This window comes from Cryptotermes secundus, unplaced genomic scaffold (assembly GCF_002891405.2).
Source record: "Cryptotermes secundus unplaced genomic scaffold, Csec_1.0 scaffold548, whole genome shotgun sequence".
Classification (NCBI taxonomy): domain Eukaryota; kingdom Metazoa; phylum Arthropoda; class Insecta; order Blattodea; family Kalotermitidae; genus Cryptotermes; species Cryptotermes secundus.
The window spans coordinates 2,876,248-2,900,806 of NW_019732380.1; the positions used below are offsets into that span (position 1 = coordinate 2,876,248).

Consider the following 24,559-nt stretch of genomic DNA (forward strand, 5'->3'; position numbering starts at 1 on the left):
GGTCGTCTTGTAATCACACCTTGTGTTCCAGTTTTCTGCCTACGAAATGATTATTTTCCCTTTCGTGCAGCACTCTGGCTTTCATTGTTTCCCCGGAACACATCGAGGTCATAGCACCAGAAACTCTTTCACTGAGATGTTTCCAATTTCCAACAGAAGGGAAAGTTTCGAAATTACAAACTGAAGCTTCTCAGACTCAATATAGTTTAATTACGTAATTAAACTTTACTACAAGGATCAATAGTGGATTCTTATGAACACCTTAATGAACTTCTGGTTTCCACAAAAAGCGGGGAATTTCTTGACAAGCTGAGTGACTATTAACTTCTCAAGAAGGACCCCGCTCCATTGAGTTAGTTAAAATAAAGGAACACAAATATAATACCACAATAGTATATAAGGCGTTTTGAAGGGTTTAGCCTTCTGAGCAAACAACGATCGCTTACATTTTAGTTTATGAGCTGATAAGTTTCCCGTGAAAACATGCGCCTAGTTTTATAGATATTAAATTAAATATAAAATGGTTTCCCTAGTTGTAATGGCCTTCAGGATAATATCTGTGGCCGTGATTGTTCATTCTGTACAGAAACTACTCTACAGGCTGGTCGACTGAGGAATTGGCGTTTGATTCTTGACAGAGAAAAGAGAATACTGCCTTCTCCACAGCGTCCAAAATGTCTCTGACTTCCAAAATCGTCCTATAACAATGGGTGCCGAGGCTTTTCCCTGAAGGCAAAGAGTCTGTACATGACGCTAATCTCTCACCTGCATCTAATGCTGAGGTTACGAGTGCGTGGAGTTAAACCTCCGCTCCCCATACTTGATCATGGTGTGATGATTAATTAGGCACAGCGACAACTTAGCTATTTTCAGGATCATGTTTATACTTCTCGCTCTTTTATACAAAAGAAAAGAAGATGGGGAGGGAGACAGATAAAAAAGAATACTAATAAGAGAGAAAATATATTTAAATGTATGGTACGACGTGAAATATGTCATTGAATAAGCTATTAAGTCAAAATAATAAAGGTAAAAAAAAAGTTATTTCTAGGATTTAATTATTTAAGCACCACACCACAAAGACGTATGGAGGAATGGAGTCATAGCTCCATCGTTCTTGACCTCGGCATTAGATGGAGGTGAGTGGGCAGCTTCACGCACCTGGCGCTTTACCCCAGGGAAACAGACCCTAGTGCCCACTGTACAGGTGGTTGTGTGGGCCCCACAGCTGGTCTGGACGTTATGGGGAAGGGAAAACTCTATTGCCTCTGTCGGGGATTGAACAGTAGTAAACTATTGTTCCTCGTGAGTAGGGCGAAGGCTTGGTAACGTTTCTCGTCTCTGGGCACGGTGTTTGGTGCATGAAGAATGCCCTAGTAATCCCTGTTATTACTATCAAGTTACCGTTTGACGGTGTCGCCCTCTGACAGGTCAAATAACCATAACTTTGGACACTCCTGTGATGCGGCGTTTGGGGAGACATAGGGACGAGGGTTAGCAACTGGGAACATAGCGACTGCAATAGGCAATTTCATTTTCAGTCCACGGAGCAAATATATAAGTACAGGCCCTTAACATCTACACACATAACCACAAAAATATAGCAGTCTACAACAAATGCTGCGTGTAAACAAAATTACACTTCGGATTTTAAATGTAAGTCATAGAATTGGGACAACTTGTCTTCATGAGGTGGGACAGTGCACAAAATTGCAGCAATTTCTCCAACGATTTTAATGCATCTGACGATGGCCCAATATGGCCCAATGTGTAGTGCAATAGACGTGCTAAACAATGACATACAACTTAAAAGCAATTGAAAGTAGAGAAATTCAAAATTTTCAATTGTAAAATCTCAGTGAGAGTTGCACGTGAGACGACACTGAATACAACTTGACACGGTGCAACAGGATGCTGTATTTACTCCCTTACTTACTCGTGGAGCTGAGCCCTTCTTGAGGAGCCGCCAAATCTGCAGCTCTTTAAGAATTTCCCAGCATTTTATGGAACCCGAAGGTTCATTACCGTGATCACAAGAGCCCTCCACTGGTCCCTATCCTGAGCTAGATCAATCAAATCCATACCATCTCATTCTATCTCTCAAAGATCCATTTTAATATTGTCCGCCCACCTACGCCTTGGTCTTCCCAGTGGTCTCTTTCGTTCTGGCTTTCCTACCAATATTCTATACGCATTCCTCGTCTCCCCCATTCGTGCTACATGCCCTTCCCACTTCATCCTCTTTGACTTGATCACTCTAATTATATTTGGAGAGGAGTACAAATTATGAAGCTCCTCATTATGCAGTTTTCTCCAACCTCCTGTCACTTCATCCCTCTTCGGTCCAAATATTCACCTCAGTACCCTGTTCTCAAACACCCTCAGTCTATGTACCTCCCTTAATATCAGAGATGAAGTTTCACACCCATACAGAACCACAGGCAAAATTATTGTTTTGTATATTCTAAATTTTACGTTTTTGTAGAGCAGACGAGAAGACAAAAGGTTCTGGACTGAAAGGTGGCAAGCATTACCCGAGTTCCGTCTCTTCTTAATTTTCTCCTGAGTCAGGTTTCGATCTGTTATCGTTGTTCCCAAATATCTGAACTCTGCCTCATTTTCAAAACATCTGTTTCCTAAGGTTATATCATGATTTTGCCCTGAATTTTGGTGGCGAGACAGCAACATATATTTATTTCTGTCTGTGTTTACTTCTAGACCAACCTCTATACTCGTGTCAATTAAAGTTTGTGTGTTTTTGTTTATAGTATCTACATTATCACCCAGTAGATTCACAACATCGGCATAGGCCAACAGCTGATGTGTCCCGTTTAATTTCAGTCCCACTTGGTTTTTCTGGACGTTCCTAATGGCATATTCTAAAGCAAAGTTGAAAAGGAGTGGCGATAAAGCATCTCCATGTTTTGGACTATTCTGGATAGGAAATTTATCAGACAAATGTTTATCTATACGGACTTTACTATACGTTTCGTTTAAATACATTTTAATCAACGTAACTAGTTTCACGGGTATCCCAAACTCTTGTCAGAATAGTGTACAATACTTCCCTCCTAGCTGAATCAAAGACCTCGAAGTCTGTGAATAGCTGATGTACTGTCTCATTGTACTCCCATTTTTTCTCCAATACCTGACGAATGTAAAAGATCTGATCTGTAGTTGATCTGTTACGTCGAAACCCACACTGATGATCCCCAATAANGCCTCCAGCTTGAGTAAGTTCTGTCGCAATTTCGTCACTACCTGGCGATTTATACCATTTCAATTTTGCAATAGCACTTTCAACCTCAAAAGAGCTAGGATCAGGTACTAACAGCTCAGCTGTATGGATTTCTGTCTGCTTAACATCACTGACCCTCTGTACATTCAATAACTGAGAGAAGTAGTTCTTCCACCTATTCAAATACGATAAATACAGGATTCTTTTTTGTTGAAAATGTCATTTGATTTTCTGACAAAAAAACCACAGATGTCAATCTATTAATGTTATATATGTGTTCGAAATGCCGGTCACCGTAGCCGAGAGGTCTAAGGCATGTACTGTTTTCGCTCGCTCGGAAGCCCGGATCACGGGTTCGAGTCCCACACAAGACATAGACATTTGGTATGTGCATGTGTTTATTCCGTGTTTGTGTTGTCCTGTGTTCAGGTAGAGGCCTTGCGACGGGCTGATCACTCGTCCAAGGAGTCCTACCGTCTGTAAAAATGATCATGAAACTGAAAAATCAGAGGCCAGGGCCCTCTGAGCCGGTTAAATGTTCGAAATATTCTTTGTATTCTATGTTTAATCATTCGAACTTAAGCTAATGAAGTGTAGGTAAATAACCTGTGACTTCGTGAATAGTCTGTAGCCTGATCATGCGCAGTGTTGAAGAACGACCCGATTCTAGCGTGAGAAGAAAATAGAAATCCAGTCAACGTTCAATGTCGGCTTATCAGCTTAATTTGTTTCCCGACAGGCAAAAGCACGGTAGGAGCTGGGAGGTGCTGGATTAGCCACGTCACAGCTTTCGTACCTGGCCTGGGGACGGCAAGACGGTTCCGTAATCCCACACAATTCTTCGGCTATAGGTTGACCGTCTAAAATACAAGACGAAATCATAATACGAAGACTGACTGTAAATCTCTGGAAAGTGTGGGCGAAGTTCAAATGATAGTTAAGATTACATTCAAGAATAAACTGGAGCAGATTAAATTGGGGAAATACTTACTACAGTTCAGTACCTATTTTCTTTTGTCCTATTTATAAATGTACATAATAAAAAATTAAGCTATCCCTGTACCAGGCCGTGAAGGCCCATAGAGTTGTGAGATGTTGAGGTTCCCACATTTTCTAGACAATAGGCTCACAGATGGCGGTAAGGTTGTCAGCTTTACACGCCGGCCGCCCTTTACCCCCAGAGATATTCCAAGAAGATTCTTAGTACTCATTTCTGTTAGCGGCTGAGTCGACCCAAGGTCCGCAGTGCGGCTGGAAGGATTAGGTCAATTGAAAATATCAAATTACCTCATCGGGACTTGAACCCGCGACCTTCCGTCTTGTAGCATAGTGCCTCAACCAACCACGCTACCGCGTGCCCCTCAATGTACATATTACAGTGTGTAAAATATAATTGTATTTTCTATTCGTGTGGTTCTGTATGGACATGAAACTTGGTCTCTGGCATTAAGGGAGGAACATAGACTGAGGGCGTTTGAGAACAGGGTGTTGAGGAGAATATTTGGGCCGAAGAGAGATGAAATGACAGGAGGTTGGAGAAAACTGCATAATGAGCAGCTTAATAGCTTGTACCCTTCTTCAAGTATAATTAAAATGATCAAGTCATGGAGGATGAAGTGGGCAGGGCATGTAACACGAATGGGGGAAGAGGAATGCATATAGGATATTGGTGGAAATCCAGAAGGAAAGAGAACACTGGGAAGACCAAGACGTAGGTGGGTGGACAATATTAAAACGGACCTTAGAGAGATAACATGGGTTGGTATGGATTCGATTGATCTGGCTCAGGATAGGGACCAGTTGAGGGCTCTTGTGAACACGAAAATGAACCTTCGGGTTCCACAAAATCCTGGGTAATTCTTGAGTAGCTGCAGATTTGGCTTCTCAAGAAGGGCTCAGCTCCATAAGTAAGTATGAAGTAAGAGGAAGCTGGAGACGTCTCATAACAATGGGCCTCGTAACCTGTATTCTTCACTAAATAGTAATTAGGAAGAGTAAATGAAGAAGGTCAAGACGCGAAGGGTGTGTAACACACATGACAGATGAGAAATGCACAAAAATGTTTACGCGGAAACCCTGAAGGGACTAGATATTTCTGGAGATAGAAGCGTAGATGATAAGATAATATTAATGTAGATTTTAAAGGACTAGGGTGTGGAGATGTGGACTGGAATGTAGCTCAGGGTAGTGTTCAGTGGCGCGTTTTTGTGAACACGGTAATGAATCTTCGGATTCCGTTAATATGTGGATTTTCTTAGCTGAGCAACTAATAGCTTCTCGAAAAGGAATTTGTTTCATGAAATTATTTCACTGCCTCGATGACACTTTGACAGAAGGAATAACCAACAATTTTTATAACAAATCATACATATACCATTCACATAACACAAAAAATTGAAGTATGGAACACATCATAACCGCTGCAAGTAAAACTGTTATGAGATAAAAGATCGACGAATTAAATTCGAAAATTTATAATTCCTACAACTAATTTCTCAGACGTGAGTTTGGATAAATATTGTTTTACAAGAATAAACATTGGACATAGCAATGGATGTTCAAATAGCCCGACAAGTATAGTCAGAGAAAAAGAAGGAAAGTTGTTTACAAGCATAACTAATATTCTGACAAGACTTCCACATTGTTGTGTCACAGGTTACTGTATACTGACGCCTAATATGAACTATCGATCTTGCGATAAATTTCGATGGCTAACCTCATGTCAAACTTCGACTATCGAGAGCCCCATCACACATCATTTCCGGTAACACTGTCACGAGATGGTCAGTCGCTTAACTGGCTAATACCAGCGGGAAATGGAAACACAGTGAGAGGGATCTCAGGTACTCCTGCAGATTTTAATAAATTAAGTTTAAATCATATTAACGATAATATCCTTCTATATGAACAAGGAGAACCACCGTGTTTCAGGCTAGAGACGGAAGAGACAGCAGTCTCTTTGAGAATTATAATTGTCCAAAATCTACCGCCGTTCCTTCATACAAGCACAGGAAGTTCCATTTTCACCAGTCATCTTTAATTAATTTTGTTTAGATACGTCACGTTACGTTATACACGAACCCCAAACACGGCGAGTGCGAAACGGCTCGAACACGGATTGAAATGTGTTAAACTTTAATTAATTTAGAGTGCAGATAAGCTAACAGTTGTTCAGCTACTTTATAGTTCTTCGTCATCTTGTAATTAAAGGTTTCGTTTCCTTTTCCATAACTCTGAACACTCTTCTGAAAGAGACGAATTAATTCCACAACATCCCAACATATTTCTTAAGTAAGTAAGTAAGTAAATATATTCCTGTAACAGGCCGTGGAGGCCCATAGGGTTGTGAGATGTTGAGGTTCCCACATTTTCTAGACAATCGGCTCATAGATGGCGGTAAGGTTGCCAGCATTAGGCGCCGGCCGCCTTTTACCCCAGGAATATTCCTGGTACTAATTTCTTTTAGAGGCTGAATAGAACCCAGAGCCATAGTGCGGCCGGAAGGATTAGGTAAATTGGAAAAAAAAATTCACCTCATCGGGATTTGATCCCACCACCTTCCGGCTTGTAGCACAGTGCCTCAACCAACTACGCTACGTGGTGCCCCTACCTTTTCCTTAAGAACCATTTTAATGTTACTCACCCAGCTATATTCATGTCTCCAAAACGCTCTCTTACCTACAGATTTTTCGATTGCATTACCAAGGAAACGTTACTACGATATCTCTCCTTGGATTACTATGTATTTTCTATTGGTCTAGTGGGGTCAGACCGAGCCCATTTGATACGCCAGTCATTATTGGACGAATTGTATCATCTCCGGATGATAAACCTGTGTGGAGCAGTAGGTGGAATGAAAATTAGAAGAGGAAATCAGAAGTACTCGGAGAAGACCTGCCAGAGTGCAACTCTGTCCACCACAAATCCCACATGACCTGACTTGGGATCGAGCCCAAGTCGCCATGGTGGGAAGCCGGCAACTAACCGCATGAGCTATGGCGCGTCCTGGGCTGCTACCTTAACGTGGTGAAGAAGTGTCCAGGTCACATGGAGCGCTGTTACAACGAGCCTGTAAGCTGCTGGTAGAGTTATCCATGCTAGATAGATCGAAGTGTAGAGGCCAGACGAAAAATAACGCATGATCCTTTGGGATGGAGGGACACACGGTAGAGTAGTTGTTTGAGGCACTAACGTATGCTAAAATCCGGAAGGTCGCGGGTTTGATTCCCAATAACATTATTGGACTTTTCAATTGAATTAATCACTTCAGCCGCACTATGGTCCTGGGGTAAACTCAGCCTCTAACAGAAATGAGCACCAGAAATCTTCCTGGGGTTAAAGGGCGGCAGACGCGTAAGGCTTACAACCTTACCGCCATCTGTGAGCCGATTATCTAGAAAATATGGGAGCCTCGATGACTCATAACGCTATGGGCCTTCACGGCCTGTTACAGAGACGCCTTTATCTTCTACCTTTTACCTCTAGGTTGGAAGTTTGTCCCCAACTCGGGAAACAACGTATGTTCAAAAACCTAAAGACAGATGTCGCATGAATAATTTCGGGAAACGACTAAGGACAAGTAAGTATCGGGAGTTAGAATTGTTTTCGGAAAATTAATATGAGGATATGATGACAAATAGCAAATGATAGATGCGGTGAAAGGTAAAGTTATCCTTGCGCTCAATTAATTATTTAATTACCACGCCATGCAGATGTATGTGAAGTGGAGGTATAGCTCCACCATTCTCAATATCAGCGCTAGATGGAGGTGAGTGATCAGCTTCACGCCCCGGCCACTTTACCCCCCGGGGAAATGTTCCCCGGTACCTGCTAGTTAGGAGCCTGTGTGAGCTGCAGAGTCGGTCTGAACGCCGTGGAATAGAGAAAAATATCTTGCCTATGACGAGAAAGGAACCTGGGCCGTCCATTCCGTATCTCGGCTTTAATGGAGCCAATGTTTTAACCGAAATTCGAACCGAGAACCTCTTACAAATAGGAGTCTAGGGTGCAACTGCTTTTCCAACTCTTTCAGTACATGAGATACATCAAAATATATGATTATATATATTACGAGAAAATCCATTGAACCAGTATAACTGTGTTTGTTACTGTCTCACGTGAAGAAAGTGGTCTCGAATCTGTGTCCAATGGATACAATTTCCAATTCACAATTCTCTGTCATCTCCGTAGGTTTCCGTACATGAGTGAGATCAATACATACGTAATTCCTGTCCGTCAGTGATGGAACGGGGGCACGCGGTAGCGTAGTTGGTTGAGGCACTATGCTACAAGCCGGAAGGCCGCGGGATAGAATCCCGATAAGGTGAATTTTTTTTTCAATTTACCTAATCCTTGCAGCCTCACTATGGCCCTGGGTTCGACTCAGTCTCTAACAGAAATGAGTACCAGGAACATTCCTGAGGGTAAAGGGCGGCTGGCGCGTAAGGCTGACACGATAAGTTCAATTAATATCGAAATATAAGATTTTTCGAATTTACATTACAGATAATCAATTATAAATAAAGTTCCTGGTCATTTATAATCATTCAATTAAAAAGGGCTACATTGATCAGTGTTACTCCATTATCCCGTACGTCTTCATGACAGGGACAACTTTTACATTTTCATTTTTATGTTTATAAAATACACTCTTTTACCGTGAAAATGGATCCATTTTCAGTTTGATAACTATGTATCTATATAGAAGGGCACCTGAGGATGATAAACAGATCGAAACATGCCGTGGTGAGAGAAACAATGAAGACAATATTACAATTTTACTAATCTTTTTAATTGTACATACAATTGGTAGTATAAACGAATTTCCACACCCAGCATCACCCCTTTGACACTCCACAGTCAAGTCACCGAAAGCTCACAAAGAAATATGCTTGTTTAAGGATTTCAGGTCCCTGGCCCGCCACACGACGCTGTGCAGCCCTGAGCTGCGTGTTTGCCCACACAATAAGGAAACAGGGCGGTGCAGGGCAGTGCAGGGCAGTGCAGCCTACACTCACTTATCCAATCACTGGATGATTGATCGTTAACAGATGTGGGTTACCAGTGCGAACCACAAGCACACGGCCACCAAGCAGGCCGCGTAAAACCACGGTTAGTTCAAGGGCGCCCTCTCTTTATGTAATTTATCAGTAAATATAGATACATACGCCATTGAATACATGGATGTCTGTGTGTGCTTTTATTCTGTGTTCGTGTTGTCTTGTGTTTAAGTAGAAGCCTTGCGACGGGCTGATCACTCGTCCAAGGAGTCCTACCGTCTGTGTAAAATAGATTACAAACCTGATGAAGGGGTCAGGGCCCAAAAAGAAGCTGTAGAGACATTGATGAATGAATGAAGTTCCTACATATTTCAAACTCCGTAATGAGGAGCTTCATGATTTTAGCCTTCACCAAGTATAATTGGAATGACCAAGTCAGGGAGGATGAGGTGAGGAATGAAGAGGAAGGCCTAGAAGATTTTGTAGGGAAACTCAGAAGGAAAGAAATCATTAGAGAGACTTACAAGTAGGTGGGAGGATAATATTAAGATGGATGTTAGAGAGGAAGAATGGGGTAGTGTGGACTGGAGTGAACTGACTCAGGATTGGGACCAGATATGAACATGGTAATAAACCTTCGGGTTCCATAAAATATTGGGGGAAATTTTTGAGTAGCTGAGTAAATGGACCCTTTTCAAGGAATACTCAGCTACGTGAAGTCAGTTTAGTTACATATTTCATATCGCAAGATATTATTACAAGTCATAATGTATAGTTTAAGTTATACTGTGATTTTACTCAGTGTAATTGTGGATATGCCCTAGGGAAGTAAATGCATTTATTTATAACTTGAAAAACAATTGAAATTTAAGACAGACCCATTAACAACTGAGTCTAGATATGTAGGCGTAAACACATCAGCATAGGCGAATCTTCAGTCAAAACACACTGGATGTTTCGATGAGATCTGTTCCTCTCTATGCTCCAATGCCGGTCTTTTCATACTAGCGGTGTTAACCTTTCTAGTTATATTGTCATAAAGTTTGTTTATACTTTAGTTTACTACGTAGAATGATTTTAGTGGACATATAAATTCTGAAAAATTGCACCCGTGAAATGCATTAGCAACGAAATTTGGCGTGAACTTAAACAATGACTACAAGTTGAATGTTTTAATTTAATAAATCATTAAACGCATTATTTCATTATAAAAATTTATCCCCTGGTTTGACAATTTACTCAGTTTCGTCGGCCCATTCATTCTTGCGCCCATTCCTTCACTCAGTTCGTCCATTTTGTTGTTGAGACTTACCTCAACAGAGGGCAGGCTAGACTGCAGTTAAAAGAAATCGCAGTCTACATTAACCTCCTACTCCATGCAGAACTCCACCAAAATTTTAATGTGAACTTCCGCCCCCTTGAAGAGATCTATTTTCTGGGATATAACGCCGTATATTCCGTTGAAAGTTAACCGACGTTTCAGAAGAAGAGGTCACATCTTCATTCACAGCTGAGGAATAAACCACGCAAAAACCAACAAGAAAGAGGTAGCAAGGAGCGAGCTACACTGAAGATGGAGGCGATATATTCCTCCGAAATATCAATTGACTTTCAACGCACTACATCATGGCGTTATATCCAAGAAGATAGAAATATTCATAACCACCGCCGTGAGAACTTTGGATTCTACATAAAGTCCTTTCTTGTTCCGCTTAATACGACAGAAAAATTCCGAAAGTTCTGGGACACATCTGGAACTTCCTTATCATTCACTGAAATGGTTCTTGAGATGCGTAAGAACTTTATTTCGAAGGACAATTTCAGTCGCAAAGTGTCAGGAAAAATCTTGTTCATCGCTGTACTCTTCTTTCCCATTCTTGTAATTTTCTCTTCTATTTTCTTCATTATTTTTATTTTATTCTCCTTCCATCTTCCTCTCCATCTCATTTTCTATCATTTATCCTTAATTTCTTCTTGTTAATCCTCCTCTTCCTGTTCCATCTAGTCCGCCTCTTTCTCTTCCCACTTCATCTTTCCTCCTCTTCCTCCTTCTCGATTTCTTCATTCTCTTCTTTCTCTTCTTCATACCCCATCTCCTTACTTCGTTATATTTTAATCGCCATTCTTTTCCTACTTCATCAACGTCATAATCGTCTCCTTCTCTTCCCACTCAATCTACATTCCTGCTTTTCTTTCTACTCCATCCCTTCATCTTCATTTCCTTTTCCTCTCGTTCTTCTTACTTCTCCTTTAGTGTTCTGACCCACACAATTTCGGTTTCAGCATCCGGAAGGTATCTGGAGCCCGACTGTATCAAGCATTCACCCAATTTCACCCATTCTCAATTCATTTAATGTTCTCATACACTTCTTCCTTTAGTTATCTCACTGTATCTCTCGCGTTGTAATGAGATTACTGTGCATTTAAACTTGGATGCAGAACTCTCTTTCCCAGTCTATGTTTGGGAAGTGGAGAAAAGTCAACTTTATTTGTGTGAGTAAAGCCTTCAAATTTGGTTCAGATTCCCTTAGTGAAAAGGGAAGTAAAGACGAGGAAAAAGATAACATAGGATGGTAGACGCCATTTTAAATCTTGCGTATGGTACAACAGTCACCATAGCAACCCCCTCTACGTGAAGACTGGGATGGGATATGTGTACAGGCCATTATAGCAATAATTATTGACGTTAAGCACAAAGCAGTAGTCCTACCCTTGACTGCTGTACGAACCTCCACCGGTGCTCAAACAAAATAAAGATGAAACTCACGAAATATCACATTGCTTCAGTTTTTCAATTTACAGGGGGAAATTCTCCACGCAAGGTATGCATGGAAATATAGACTCAACATCGGAAACCGATGTCTGTTGCGTTCTTACGAATGAAAATGTACGGCCATTTCAACGAATTTTACCCTTCCTCTGAAATTTCCTCAACATTTATAAGTGGTTACAATCCTTTCGTATACTTTTTATAATATCTGTGATAAAAACATGCAGTTCCTCAAGCAACATAAATTACTTTCTCCCCACAGAAGCAGGGATAGCGTAGTCGGTATAGCGACTGGCTACGGGATGGACGTCCGAAGGGTCGGAGTTCGAGTTCCGATGGGGTCAAAAAATTTCTATTCTCCACGCCGCCCAGACCGCATCTGGGGCCCATCTAGCCTCCTATCAAGTGGATATCTGGGGCTCATCCCTCGGGGTTAAATCAGCCGGGGAGTGACGCTGACTACTCAATTCCAGCTAGTGCCCAGATCAAGAAAATTTGGATATATACATTAAATCCTCCATAACCCTTCATGGTGTAGTGATTAATTAGTTAAGCACAGGGATAAATTTTTAACTTAATTTCTCTCCATATTTGTCATTTGGCATTTTCAAAACGACATTTTATTTTTCAAAATATAAACGACTACTACACACGAAATTCCCAAGTAAAGAATACCCATAAGTAAGGAGGCAGCCAATACACACACTACAATATAGCAAACCCTCGTTGTAACGAACCTAGATACAAAGGATTCGGATATATCGGACAGCGTATGACTGTGGCACTAAGGACCGCCTCTGTGGTCTAGTGGTCAGAGTTCCTGGCGACAGATCCAGAGATCTGGGTTCGATTCCCGACGCTACCAGATTTTCTGAGAAGTAGTGGGTCTGTAACGGGGTCCACTCAGCCTCGCGAGGATAACTGAGGAGCTATTTCAAGGAAATAGCGGCTCCGATCTAGAAAACCGAAATTAACGTCCGCGGGGATTCGTTGCGCTGCCCACGCGACACCCTCTATCCGCTAAAGTTGGCACTAAGTTTGCCGACAAGCGGCGGTCGCTCGGTCGGTATAGTTCGCTTGCGGACTGTAGGCCAGGAGGTTTTTTGTTTTGTTTTGAAGCTCCCTTAGGGCGTATTTATAAGTTGCGACGACCAAATTATGACAAACATTAAAAAGTCCATTTACTTCCTTCAGTAAAGTCGATAAATAAATCGAAACACCAAGCGACTTTTAGTAACGGGATTTATGGGCTCTCATGACGTTGATCGATAATCACGGTCTTCACACTGAAAGAGATAAAGCCCAACGTTTCGGAGATATTTTCCCGACATTCTTGGTGTTCTCTGAACTACATAATCATTAGTGTTGGCCAGGATAGCTCAGTCAGTACAGCGACGGGCTACAGTTCGATTCCCGGCAGGAAAAGTGACTCTTCTCTCCTCCACAGCGTCTATACTAGCTATTTGGCCCGACCAGTCTCATTTCTGATGTTTGCTGGGGGCTTTTATTCCAGGAAGTAAAGCGAATAACGAGTGAATTTAACCACTCACCTCCATCTAGTGCTGAGGTCAACAAGGTTGGAGCTATACTTCCACTTCATGGCATAGTGCTTAATTAATTAAGCACAGGGGCACTTTCACCTTTTTACCTTTACGAGTATAGGGCTAGCTGCTCTATGCAAGTTCTACAACACGTGACATATGTCCTTCTTCTACTGAATCTCACCTTACTCTCGAGTCTGCTTCATTTGATGCGGGCCTCCGATGTTTCAGAGGGCGACAAATCTTGTTCTATTGCCCTGGCAACGGAAGCAGGATAGGTTCACTTCAGATGAAGGGACAAAAGGTATTATACCAGGTAACCAGGCGGCGTTAGCTTCACTTCGCTTTACAACTTTACGGGAACCCCCTGGCTAATAATGGCAGCCTATGGATTTCCACGAAGGCAGAACCATCTGTTATTGAAATCAATAAGCTTCCTGCTGTTCGCATTGCCGCCCTTTCTCTATATCATTCCGCTTATTACCCTATCTCTTCTTTAGCCTACTATTCTTATTTTGGAAGAAATAAAAATGGGCTTATGAGATCACCTTGCTGGCTGCGTGTGTATCCACCCTATCAATTTTTGAATGCCTTAATCAAACCTTGTGAAATTTGATACGTATATCATGGTATCTGAGCCCATCTCAACGACATACTTCATAAATCCCTTCCATTAATAATACCAACACTACAGCCTCTCAAATTGTTGAGGTAATAACCATAACATCACTTAAATGCCTGAATCTATCATCACATAACTTGGTATGTATATCATGCCATATGAAGCCATCTCAATGGGGTACTTCATAAATCCCTCCTATACATAATAGCAACATTTCAGCCTCTCAAATTACCGAAGCAAAACCTTACTATTGCTTGAACGCTTGTAGCAGTCTTAATGAAACTTGGTATGTATGTCATGCCACATGAAGCCATCCCAAAGGCTTATATAATAAATCGCTCTCATCATCAATATCATCACTATTGCCTCTCAAATCCTTGAAATAACTGTGCACGCAACAATGGATATAACAACAGAATAGCAATGTTTTCTGTGCGATCCGTGTCTATATGCTATAAGCAGGGACAGTTAGTGGAGTGCGTGCAGTTGAGTACAGTGGAGTGAAGTGAGTTGGTTCGTGAGCAAGCAAAGGGCTGCTGCGATTCAGTCCTTGTGAGCCGTTCCTGTTAGAAACTGACAACTGAGGCACGTGGATGGTTCGGGAACACAGAGTAAGGGGATCGTCCGCCGTTGAAAGCCGCTACCAGGCAACGACTTGTGAAGATACAGCAAACTGAGAAGTCTTAGTATGTGCTGTAGTGAATTTAAGGGTGTGTGAATTAGCGATAGCGCTATAGTTACTTGTAGTTACGATCTCTTAAGTGTTCAATAAATCTAATTAACAATCCAAACCCCGTCTATAGTCCCTCTTACATGAAATTAAGGTACATTTCAGACTTACGTTTCACATACGCTACTGGCAATTACACTTATGCCTCCTTAGGAGAGTATTCAAGTTGGAGCAACTAGAAACATACAGTGTATTCAAACCGGACTATGGACCTTACGCTCTCTACCTGAACATCACAGGAGGAAATGCTGTAATGCAGTCTTATATGACTAGAACTTTTCATAGAAATATGTATGGCATAAAACATATATAATTGTAATGGAAGACACGATCACCGTCGCGGTATAATGAGGCGCGTTATATCGAGGGCCCATAGTACAGAAGTATGACTATATAAAAAAGGAAATGCGAGAACGGAAATTGAAATAATAATTTGCTTCGAGTTTCTTATACAGAGCCGTGCAGGATAGGCAACATCTCTGGCAGGCGAGTAAGACATGCAATCTAACCATTCCTTACAGGTGCTCAGTATACGTATAATAAGTGTTTTTCAACTGGTTCTTGTTCATTTGTTTCAGTTCTGTTACCATTACAGAGCTCAGTATATCTGAATAAAGCTCAACGGCGTTGACTCACAGTGTCACTGCTCCTGCTTGATACGACTACCCGAAACGCACGTAAACTAGGGGAACTTTTGATGATCCTATTTTCATGCATCCCTACGTTTCTTTGCCCTTATTCCCCTTGTTATAGGGTACCTCAGTAGTTAAGCTCGGGGGTTTCGATTAACTGGAGTGTTTTGGGCTGTAAAGATGTACAATTTTGGAAGCCAATCTTATTAAAGTGAGCAATTTACTCCCCCCAATTTCTCATCTTCTCTTGTTAACTCATCACCTCTTTCCCCCCCTCTATCACCTGATTCTGCCGCTCCTTTTCTTTTCTCTGTCGTTGTTACAACGAAAATATGAAAATTCTGATTTATCTCACGTCAGCTTTATTGTTTTTTCGTTATACATTGTTCCTGTTCCTCAGAACTTATTTACCATATTCATTATTCGTTTCCTTAACATTACACTTCCTTTTCCCCTTTTGTTCCCCTGGTTCTGCAGCCCTTTGTTGAACCTTGGCCTCTTTTTCAGTTTCTTAATTCCATACACAATCGTTATGACCCTATGGACGGATGATCAGCCCGTCACAAGGCCGCTAATTAACACAAACACAGAATAAACACACACAGACATACATGCCTTGAATGGGATTCGAACCCACGATCCCAGTGTTCCAGTGAGCGAAGACGGTTCATGACTTAGACCGCGCGGCCACCGTGATCGGTTCGTTACACTTCCTCTGCCTCTATACCGTCCTTACTCTCCCATTCTCCAAATTTCTACCGCTGTTTCAAATTTTAATCCTCTCTTTTACCTGAATTCCTGTAAAATAAGTTGTCTTTTACATTCTAGACCTCTTAGTCTGGGGGCGTGGGGTGCTACAACTTTCAATCTAATTTGATGACCGAGGGGACCTTTGTTCTTAGTATCTCAATTAGAAGGCTCGTACAAGAATTATGTGCCTCTACACTCCATCAGGCACTGCGCACCCAAAATAGACAGACTACTCCCCAATTTACGGGTATTGTCGAATTTAATCTCTGCTCTTCCATGCTCGTTATCACAGCTGATATTGAATGCAATTTTCCTTGTTTGTTACGATTTTCATACACACATAATTCTCAGCATTAACCTGCACCACATATTTCTATATTCTCATTTTGACCTCATTCATTTTCCCTTAATTCCCATCGATACTATTATCTCCGCCACAGCTCTCCTAAGCTTCCCTTCCTGAATATTATCCGAAATAATGTTCCCTTTCCACATTCCTTAAATCCTACCTTTTACCCTTCTCTTCGGTCCAGAAAACCGAAATTAACGGCAGTGGGGATTCGTTCCGCTGACCACGCGACGCTCTCTATCCGCTAAAGTTGGCACTAACTTCACCGGCAAGCGGCGGCAGCTCGGTCGGTATAGATCGTTTGTGGACGGAGTTTTTTTATCCTCCTCTTCATTCAATCACACTTTTCCTTATAATTCACATTATTTCCTTATGCTTCTTTAGCGTCTTTTCATTTTAATCTCTCCTCTTTTTCTACCCTACATTTTTCTTTCCATCCTTATTCTTCTCCTCCTTCTTCTATTCTCTTACTCAGTTCCTCTGTCAGAAGTTTCGTTTTGCTCACTTGTATCGGCATTTTCATCTCCCATTTCCCAGATTATAGACCATCTCCCCTACTTTCTTCCCCTTCTTATATTCTGTCTTTTCTCACTTTGTCTCTCTACATTTATCTCTCTAAATTACATTCTTCAGTTGTTAATAAATTCTCCTATCAGTCCTAGATACACGGTTTTTCTTTCCCGCTTTTCCTTCTCCCTCCTTATTCTATTCTATTCACTTATATACCCTCCCCAACAGCTTACCCACAATCTGATTTTCTATTCCCCCTCAGTTCTCCACAGTCCTGGCCAAGTTTATATCAGTTCCCCCTTTTCCTTCCTCCAAGTTCATGCCTCGGCTTACCTGTCGAGCGTCAACTCCTCCAGCTGATTCAAGTCACAGGCGATATACTCCAGGGCCGCGTCAGTGATGCGGGGGCACCAGGAGAGATCCAGACTCCGCAGCTTCTGCAAGTTCTCAGCGATCAGCTCCACTCCATCATCTGTGATCTTGCTGCAGCCGGAAAGCGACAAGACCGTGAGGTTCGGCAGCGAGTGGACTGCAACAAAACATCCGCTCAGGTTCTGCAACCACTTCTCAGTAGCCACGCAACCATTTCCTTAATCATCCTGTACAACCGAGTACAGGCATGCATATGCACTTCCTTCTTACCCTCCAAATTCCTCCTAGAACACTGCAACTTCCTGTGGTGTTCATACACTATTCGTGTGCCAATGTAAAAGATTATCAACACCGTCCAGTGTGACTGATAAATGTATTTTCTCCTTCTTAATCTTTCATCCTTTACATGTTTCGGTCGGAGCGGCCATATTCAGAAGGACATATCAATACAAGAGGAAACTACTATTACAATGTGATTAGTCATTATCAGTACTTACGTACAATATCATTACAATGACGTGAATATAAAAGCTTAAGTTGTCACTCTTTTACAAATGTCGTTTCTACAGTGCAGTAATTACGTAAGAATATCTACCTGATGATGACATTATACGGTCGAAACATGTAGTTGGAGTAACATTTAAAAAAAGAGTGACGAAGTAACACACCGACGGCCTGTGAACACGATAAGAAGTTGCACTTTCAGTGAAACATGTTGCTGAAATATAATATTATTTTTATTTATAAATTATATTTTGAATGTGGCCTGTAACGAAATCTATTTTCTTCGTTGCAGTCAGCGATTGGTACACGCGAAAGCATTGTCAGCCCTTCTGGTCACATAAATTCCTTCACCATGCATTCCATTACCAGCCCTGAGGAAGGTTGCGTGCCTCTTCAGGTTTCAACGGTTTCCTCCGCTGTGAGACAGGGTGTACTCGTATAAATATGACTTGTTGCCCATCTCGGTATTACTAGGTATGGAGATTAATTAACGACGCTCTATCAGCTACAGATGCTATTTGGCGTAAAATGAGAGGACTGAGATTAATTTTAAGAAAACCCATTGAGCTGAGTCATTCTTGAGAATCCACCAGTTGCTTAACTACTCAAGAATTTCCTGACATTTTATGGAACCAGAAGTCTCGTTATTAAAAGAGCCCTCCACTGGTCCCTTTTCTGAGCTAGATCAATCCAATCCATACCATCCCACCATATCTCTCTAAGACCCATTTTAATATTGTCCTCCCGCCTACGTCTTGATCTTCCCAGTAGTCTCTTTCCTTCTAGCTTTCCTACCATATCATATATGCATTCCTTTGCTCACCCATTCGTGCTACATGTTTTTCCCACCTCATCCTCCTTGAATTGATCATTCTAATTATACTTGGAGAAGAGTACAAGTTATGAAGCTCCTCATTACGCAGTTTTCTCCAACCTCCTGTCACTTCATCTCTGTTCGGTATTCTCCTCAACACCCTGTTTATGTCTCCTGCATTAATTGTCCAAGATTGGTGTCCATGCAGAAAAGTTAGTAGCGCTGGAATTTTATAAGTTTCTTCTGTTTTCCCTCCTGTTTTGGTCTTTAATGTTCATTTAAAATTCATCGATGTAGTTCTATATGGATGCGAAACATGGTCTCTGAAATATTTCAGAACAGGGTGCTGAGAAGAATATTTGGACCGAAGAGGAATACAATTATACGAGGTTGGAGAAATCTGCATATTGAGGAGCTTCATAATTTGTAATCCACGTCAAAAACAATTAGAAACATAAAGCCAAAGACAATGAGATGGACAGAGTATGTAGCTCTCATGAAGAAGAGGAGGAATATATATGGGATTTTAATGAGAAAGCGAGAAGGAAAGAGATCATTAGGAATAACTAGACTTAGATGGGAAGATAATATTAACATGGATCTTAGAGAAATAGAATGGGGTTGTTATTGACTGGAATTATCCGGCCCAGAATAAGGACCAGTGGAGGGCTCTTGTGAACACAGTAATGAACCTTCGAGTACCATAAAGTGCTGGGAAGTTCCTGAATAGTTGCACAATTGAAGGCGTCTCAAGAAGGGCTCAGCTCCATGAGTGAGTGACATAAGCAGAATGCAGTCAGTAGAGATGAGATACTTTGGAACATTTAAAGGCTGCACTAGGCTAGACCGTATGAAGAGGCGGGACGTTAGGAAATAACTGAAAATACAATCAGAACAAAATGAAACAGATTAATACAGACACAATTAGATTAGCCATTTGGGTAGAGTGTGTGACGAAAACACCGAAAGAGATTCTACAACAAAAACCGAAAGAATCCAAGGCCAAGGAAGACCTCAGGAAAAATGGAATGATTGTGTGAAGTTGGAACAGGCATGGCTGCCTATACAGTGAAGAGAAGAAGAAGAAGAAGAAGAAGAAGAGATGGGAAAGACTGGGAAGGAAAGTATCATGATTTACGTCACTGTGCTGTTATGAATTCGGTTGAAGAACTATGGAAATCACACCGTAAACTTCATTAAGGGTATCAGACGGCTCACTTTAGATTCGAACCGGACATTTTCAGAGCTGTTCGGTCGTTCCAAATCGGATCTGAAGTTAGACTTAAACCGAAGGGATGTAAAATTTATTAAACCGAAGTTCCCATGCAGTTGCTTGTACAGAAGTGGTCGAAACGGAAACGCAGTTAAAATATGTTTTTCCTCATATTTCTTACAAGAACAAATTTTGAATTGTTTTAGATGTAATTCCCAATCGGAAGAGTATAAAAGAAATTTATGAGCCAACATTTAACTTTTAAGAATACTCTCACGTGCTTTAGAGAATAGAGGCGTGTCTGGATAGATAATCAGATTTGTTTCACACTTACACAACTCGTTACTATACTTAATAAATCACTATAGGACACAGTAGGCCTTCTCAGTCTGTTACAGCCTTCATTAGACGTTGTCTGCTAGCGGCTTTCACACTCTTCCGCGTTCCCGAACTGTCCCAGGCCTCAGCTACCAGCTTCTTACAGCAACAGCGCACAACAACCGAACCTCAGCGGTTATCTGACTGCAACTCCTAAATTGTCCTTCTTATAACATCTCAGCACGGTCCTCATAGAAAACGCCTTTCCCCTTTTATAATGCCATTGTTGCGTTCATGTCTTTTGGGGTGAAAGCGTGATTGTTACAGATTCATTGCCTAGGATGGCCCATTGTTTGCAGAACCATTACTTAGCAACGACTGTTGTACAGTTGCTTATTTTGCGGTCGCTGCCTATATGTCATAATACTATCTAATGGGATTAAATGCCATGTAGTCTGCTAGAAGTTTATCAACGTTTCGGAGGAACCTATTTCCTCTATGCTCAAGATCGAAGAATTAGCCGAGAAATCAAGGCTAAAGAGAGTTGGTTATCCAAAAATGAAGATGTGACAACAGCACTATATTCTTGCTCGTGCTAGGGATCATCATCATTGTTCCAGACTATAACAGCTCTATTAGTAAATCAGTAACCGTGCCACGATTTGGCATTGGTTACTGGCGCTTCTGTTTGTGTAGGCTTATGTGCTTAGTTGTAAGCCCCTGCTTATCCTGAAAGAGCTTCATTCAATTGTAATCGGCCTGCGATTAATATTGGTCGTTAAATAACTAGACGAAGAATTAAATGGGCATAAAACAATTATGCTACCCCTAAGTTCACGACTACCGACGTTAAGTGATATGTATGCCACTTTCATTACGTTGTTGTCTTTGAGTTAAGACATCGTGTAGTGAGATACATTCTTACTAAACATCTAAACTTTGAGAACCTCAAATCCGATACACAGCCTACCACTTAGATATATTACTTTCACTTTATTTGACCATTCTTATCAGGCTGTACGGTGACAGCAGGAACCAAAATAGCTTTACAGCCTCTCTGCACCCACAATAATCTGTAAAATGTTCCTGTACAGTCACGAAAAGTGCAGTTCTGCACACTGTTGCAGGTCCCTGTCAGGCTGTACAATGACAGCAGAGCCTAAATAGCTTTACAGTCTCTCTACACCTACAGTAAGCTATAAAATGTTCCTGTACAGTCATGAAACTAGATAGCGGAATGTTTCGCCGGCCGCAGTTATATTTTTTCAAGAACACTCATTATTACTCACTTTCCTAAACTATGCGTGGACTATATCTGTAATTGAAATAATTCGTGATAATTTTGACACTTTCCATAGAGTTTGTCGCGACGTCGTGGGAGTTCGTGGCCCACCGTTCGAGACTCCATACGTTACAGCGTTCAAAATAAACGTGCTGAGGAAAGTTGCAGGATAACTAGTGAAGACTGAGAACCCTAGTGCGAGTGTAACGGTGAACTCTAAAGTGCGTAGATCAGAGATAGCGTTGTAATTACCTGTAGTTTCGAGTTGTGTGCATAAGGCGTTCATAAATCCAGTGATCCAATCCAGAACCCGTCTTACAAGCCATGCATACCCCTTAAATCGTGAGAGTAAAAAGCTTTGTCGAAAGCCATACGAGACAGAACTAAAGAAACATCTAGAATAAACTTGGTGACCTTGTGTTTTGCGTTCATTGATCCATGTGTACTTGACCTCAAAGCAAACAGTCCGAACGATCTAAATACATTATTCAGAATTCAGTTTCATAAAAACACACAAATATATGTATACCTCCACAGTTGGCATTTCAAGAGGTAGAGAGACGTCATGAGTCAGAGAGATTTGGCTTGTGGATCTGTACACGGACTAATTATAGTGCTTGAACCTTGGATGAGAAAGCTCACGACCACGAAGCAAAATATGTTATAGGAGAAAAACAAAAAGGAAGCTTGACATGAGGACAGCAAAGACAACTCATGAGTCAGACAAGACGGAAAAGAAAAAGAAAGTTCATTTCACTCTGAACATCTACAGGTAAGACGTAAAAAGGTGATCTATATCGTAAACGAAACTTACATCTGGAACTATAACAATAATTTCAGGAAACTAATTACAGGGGTGCTATCCGTATAACACATCATGAAGGCCTATAGGGTTGTGAGACGTCGAGACTCCCACATTTTCTAGACAATCGACTCAAAGAAGGCGGTGAGATTGTCAGCCTTACGCTGGCTGCTCTTTGCCCTCCAGAAAGATTCCTGGTTCTCATTTCTACTAGAGGCTGAGCCGAGGTCAGGGCCACAGTGCGGCTGGAAGGATTAGACAAATTGAAAAAATCCAATGACCTCATTAAGAATCGAACCCGCGACCTTTCGACTTGTAGCATAGTACCTCAACCAACTACGCTACCGCATGCCCCCCATAGGACACATGTACATATATAATTTTGCTTAGAATGACCGATAGTATGACCTCCAAGAATATTGACCTTTCCTCCTGGGACACTCTGTGTAGCTTCGAATGTTAGGATGATTAATGAATTGGTAAGGATCTGGAAGGTAGAAGCTGAGTGGTCTAAGTCGAGGCAATATTGCGGAATTGGCTTCGAGTAACTGGGAGAAATTACAAAAGCTTCAGTTAAGGGTAGCCCAGCTGAAGTGCTACCGCCACGCCTACACCTCCCGGCGACAGTGCCAGACGATCGAAACAGTCGGCATCAGAGTCTGTTTCCCCCGAAACAAGTGCGGGCCGATGCGTTGTCAGCGGAGTCGGGGTAAAGCTCTGCGGGTTGAGAACCACCAGGATCAATAGTAAAGCTACTGCTGTTTACTTGTCGCCCGTGCTACGGTTTACACGCAGAACACGTTATGCTGGCTGCAGAAGCAAGGGGTTGCAATCACATAACCTCTTTTCAAACCACTGTAAAACAGCCAATATACGGGCACGCGAACGAACTGTTCCCATTCTAAAAACAGCTTCGTGACGGCGTTGGTACCAGGGATTTCGAGTTCCTGTTCTGTTAACAGTTCACTTTTTATGTACGTGTACTTTTAAATTGGAAAACATATAATAGCCAGTGATTTGTTAGAGAAGAACCGACCGGGGTTAGATTCCTGGTGGGGGAAGGCATTTTTCTCTTCACCAGTACGTCCAGGTCGGCAGTCAACTTACCCTCCTTTTGTCCAGCGGGGCGTATAACTAACTGCTCACTTAAATCTCGTATCGACGTTAACAATACATGGAGCTAAACTGTTACTCCCCCTATACGTCTTTATGTCGTACTGCTTAATTAAGAACAAGTATAAATGTTTCTTATCTTGGTTTAATATGTAGAGTGGAATAGCAGGGGAGGTATTGGATAATCAATATTCAAGAAGGGGGATGGGCGTGGCGTCCGTTATGTTACTATCCAAGCATTTGGCTATAGTGACTGGGGTAAATTTCGACCGAGATTCGACGAAGAAATCTCTCAAAAGAAGTAGAAATTTGTATCATTTCGATGTGGTCTTTCTATCCAGAAGATAAGAATACATGAATACTGGTTACTTTATTAGGTCCGTTAGAGTTCACATTTTCGGCGGCTGGAGTTAGGTTTCCTGCTCCTACGCTCTGGCATCCCACTGAAGTTACTATCCTATAGTACAGAACTCAGCTGTTCATAAGTTGCACACCCACCAAGTATAATTAGAATGATCAAGTCAAGTAGAATGAGATTTGCAATGCATGTAGCACGAATGGGGGCGAAGAGGAATGCATATAAGATATTGGTGGGATATCCAGAAGGAAAAAAATGCCAGGAAGACCAAGACGTATATGGATCAATAATATTAAAATGGATCTTAGAGGGATAGGATTGGATGATATGGACTGGATCTATTTGGCTCAGGATGGGGACCACTGGAGGGCCCTTGTGAACACGGTAATGAACTTTCGGGTTCCATAAAATTGTAGAAAGTTCTTATATAGCTGCACAACTGGCGGCTTCTCAAATATGCTTAGCTCCATGAAGTTAGTTATTTGCAGAGTTCAGTAATTGGACATAAAAATTAATTATACATATCATATTGCTACCAACTGCTATTTATTATTCACTTATATTTATTTACACTTCAATCTCCAGCTCTGTTACCAAGCTATATCATTGTGTAAGATTTGAGGCTTTCACGGCGGTGACTAT

General features: G+C 41.5%; 1 protein-coding gene across 2 annotated transcripts in view; it reads right to left on the bottom strand.

Moving 5' to 3' along the window:
* Positions 1–24,559, bottom strand: part of LOC111867627 (F-box/LRR-repeat protein 16) — a 153,157-nt gene that overhangs the window by 7,159 nt on the left and 121,439 nt on the right. For both annotated transcript variants that reach the window (XR_002843374.2, XM_023857634.2), the window contains exon 3: positions 17,475–17,670. Coding sequence is in view for 1 of the 2 variants with exons in the window: in XM_023857634.2 (XP_023713402.1) it covers positions 17,475–17,670 (196 nt within the window). In the remaining variant the exon portion in view is untranslated. The remainder of the gene's footprint in view (positions 1–17,474; positions 17,671–24,559) is intronic.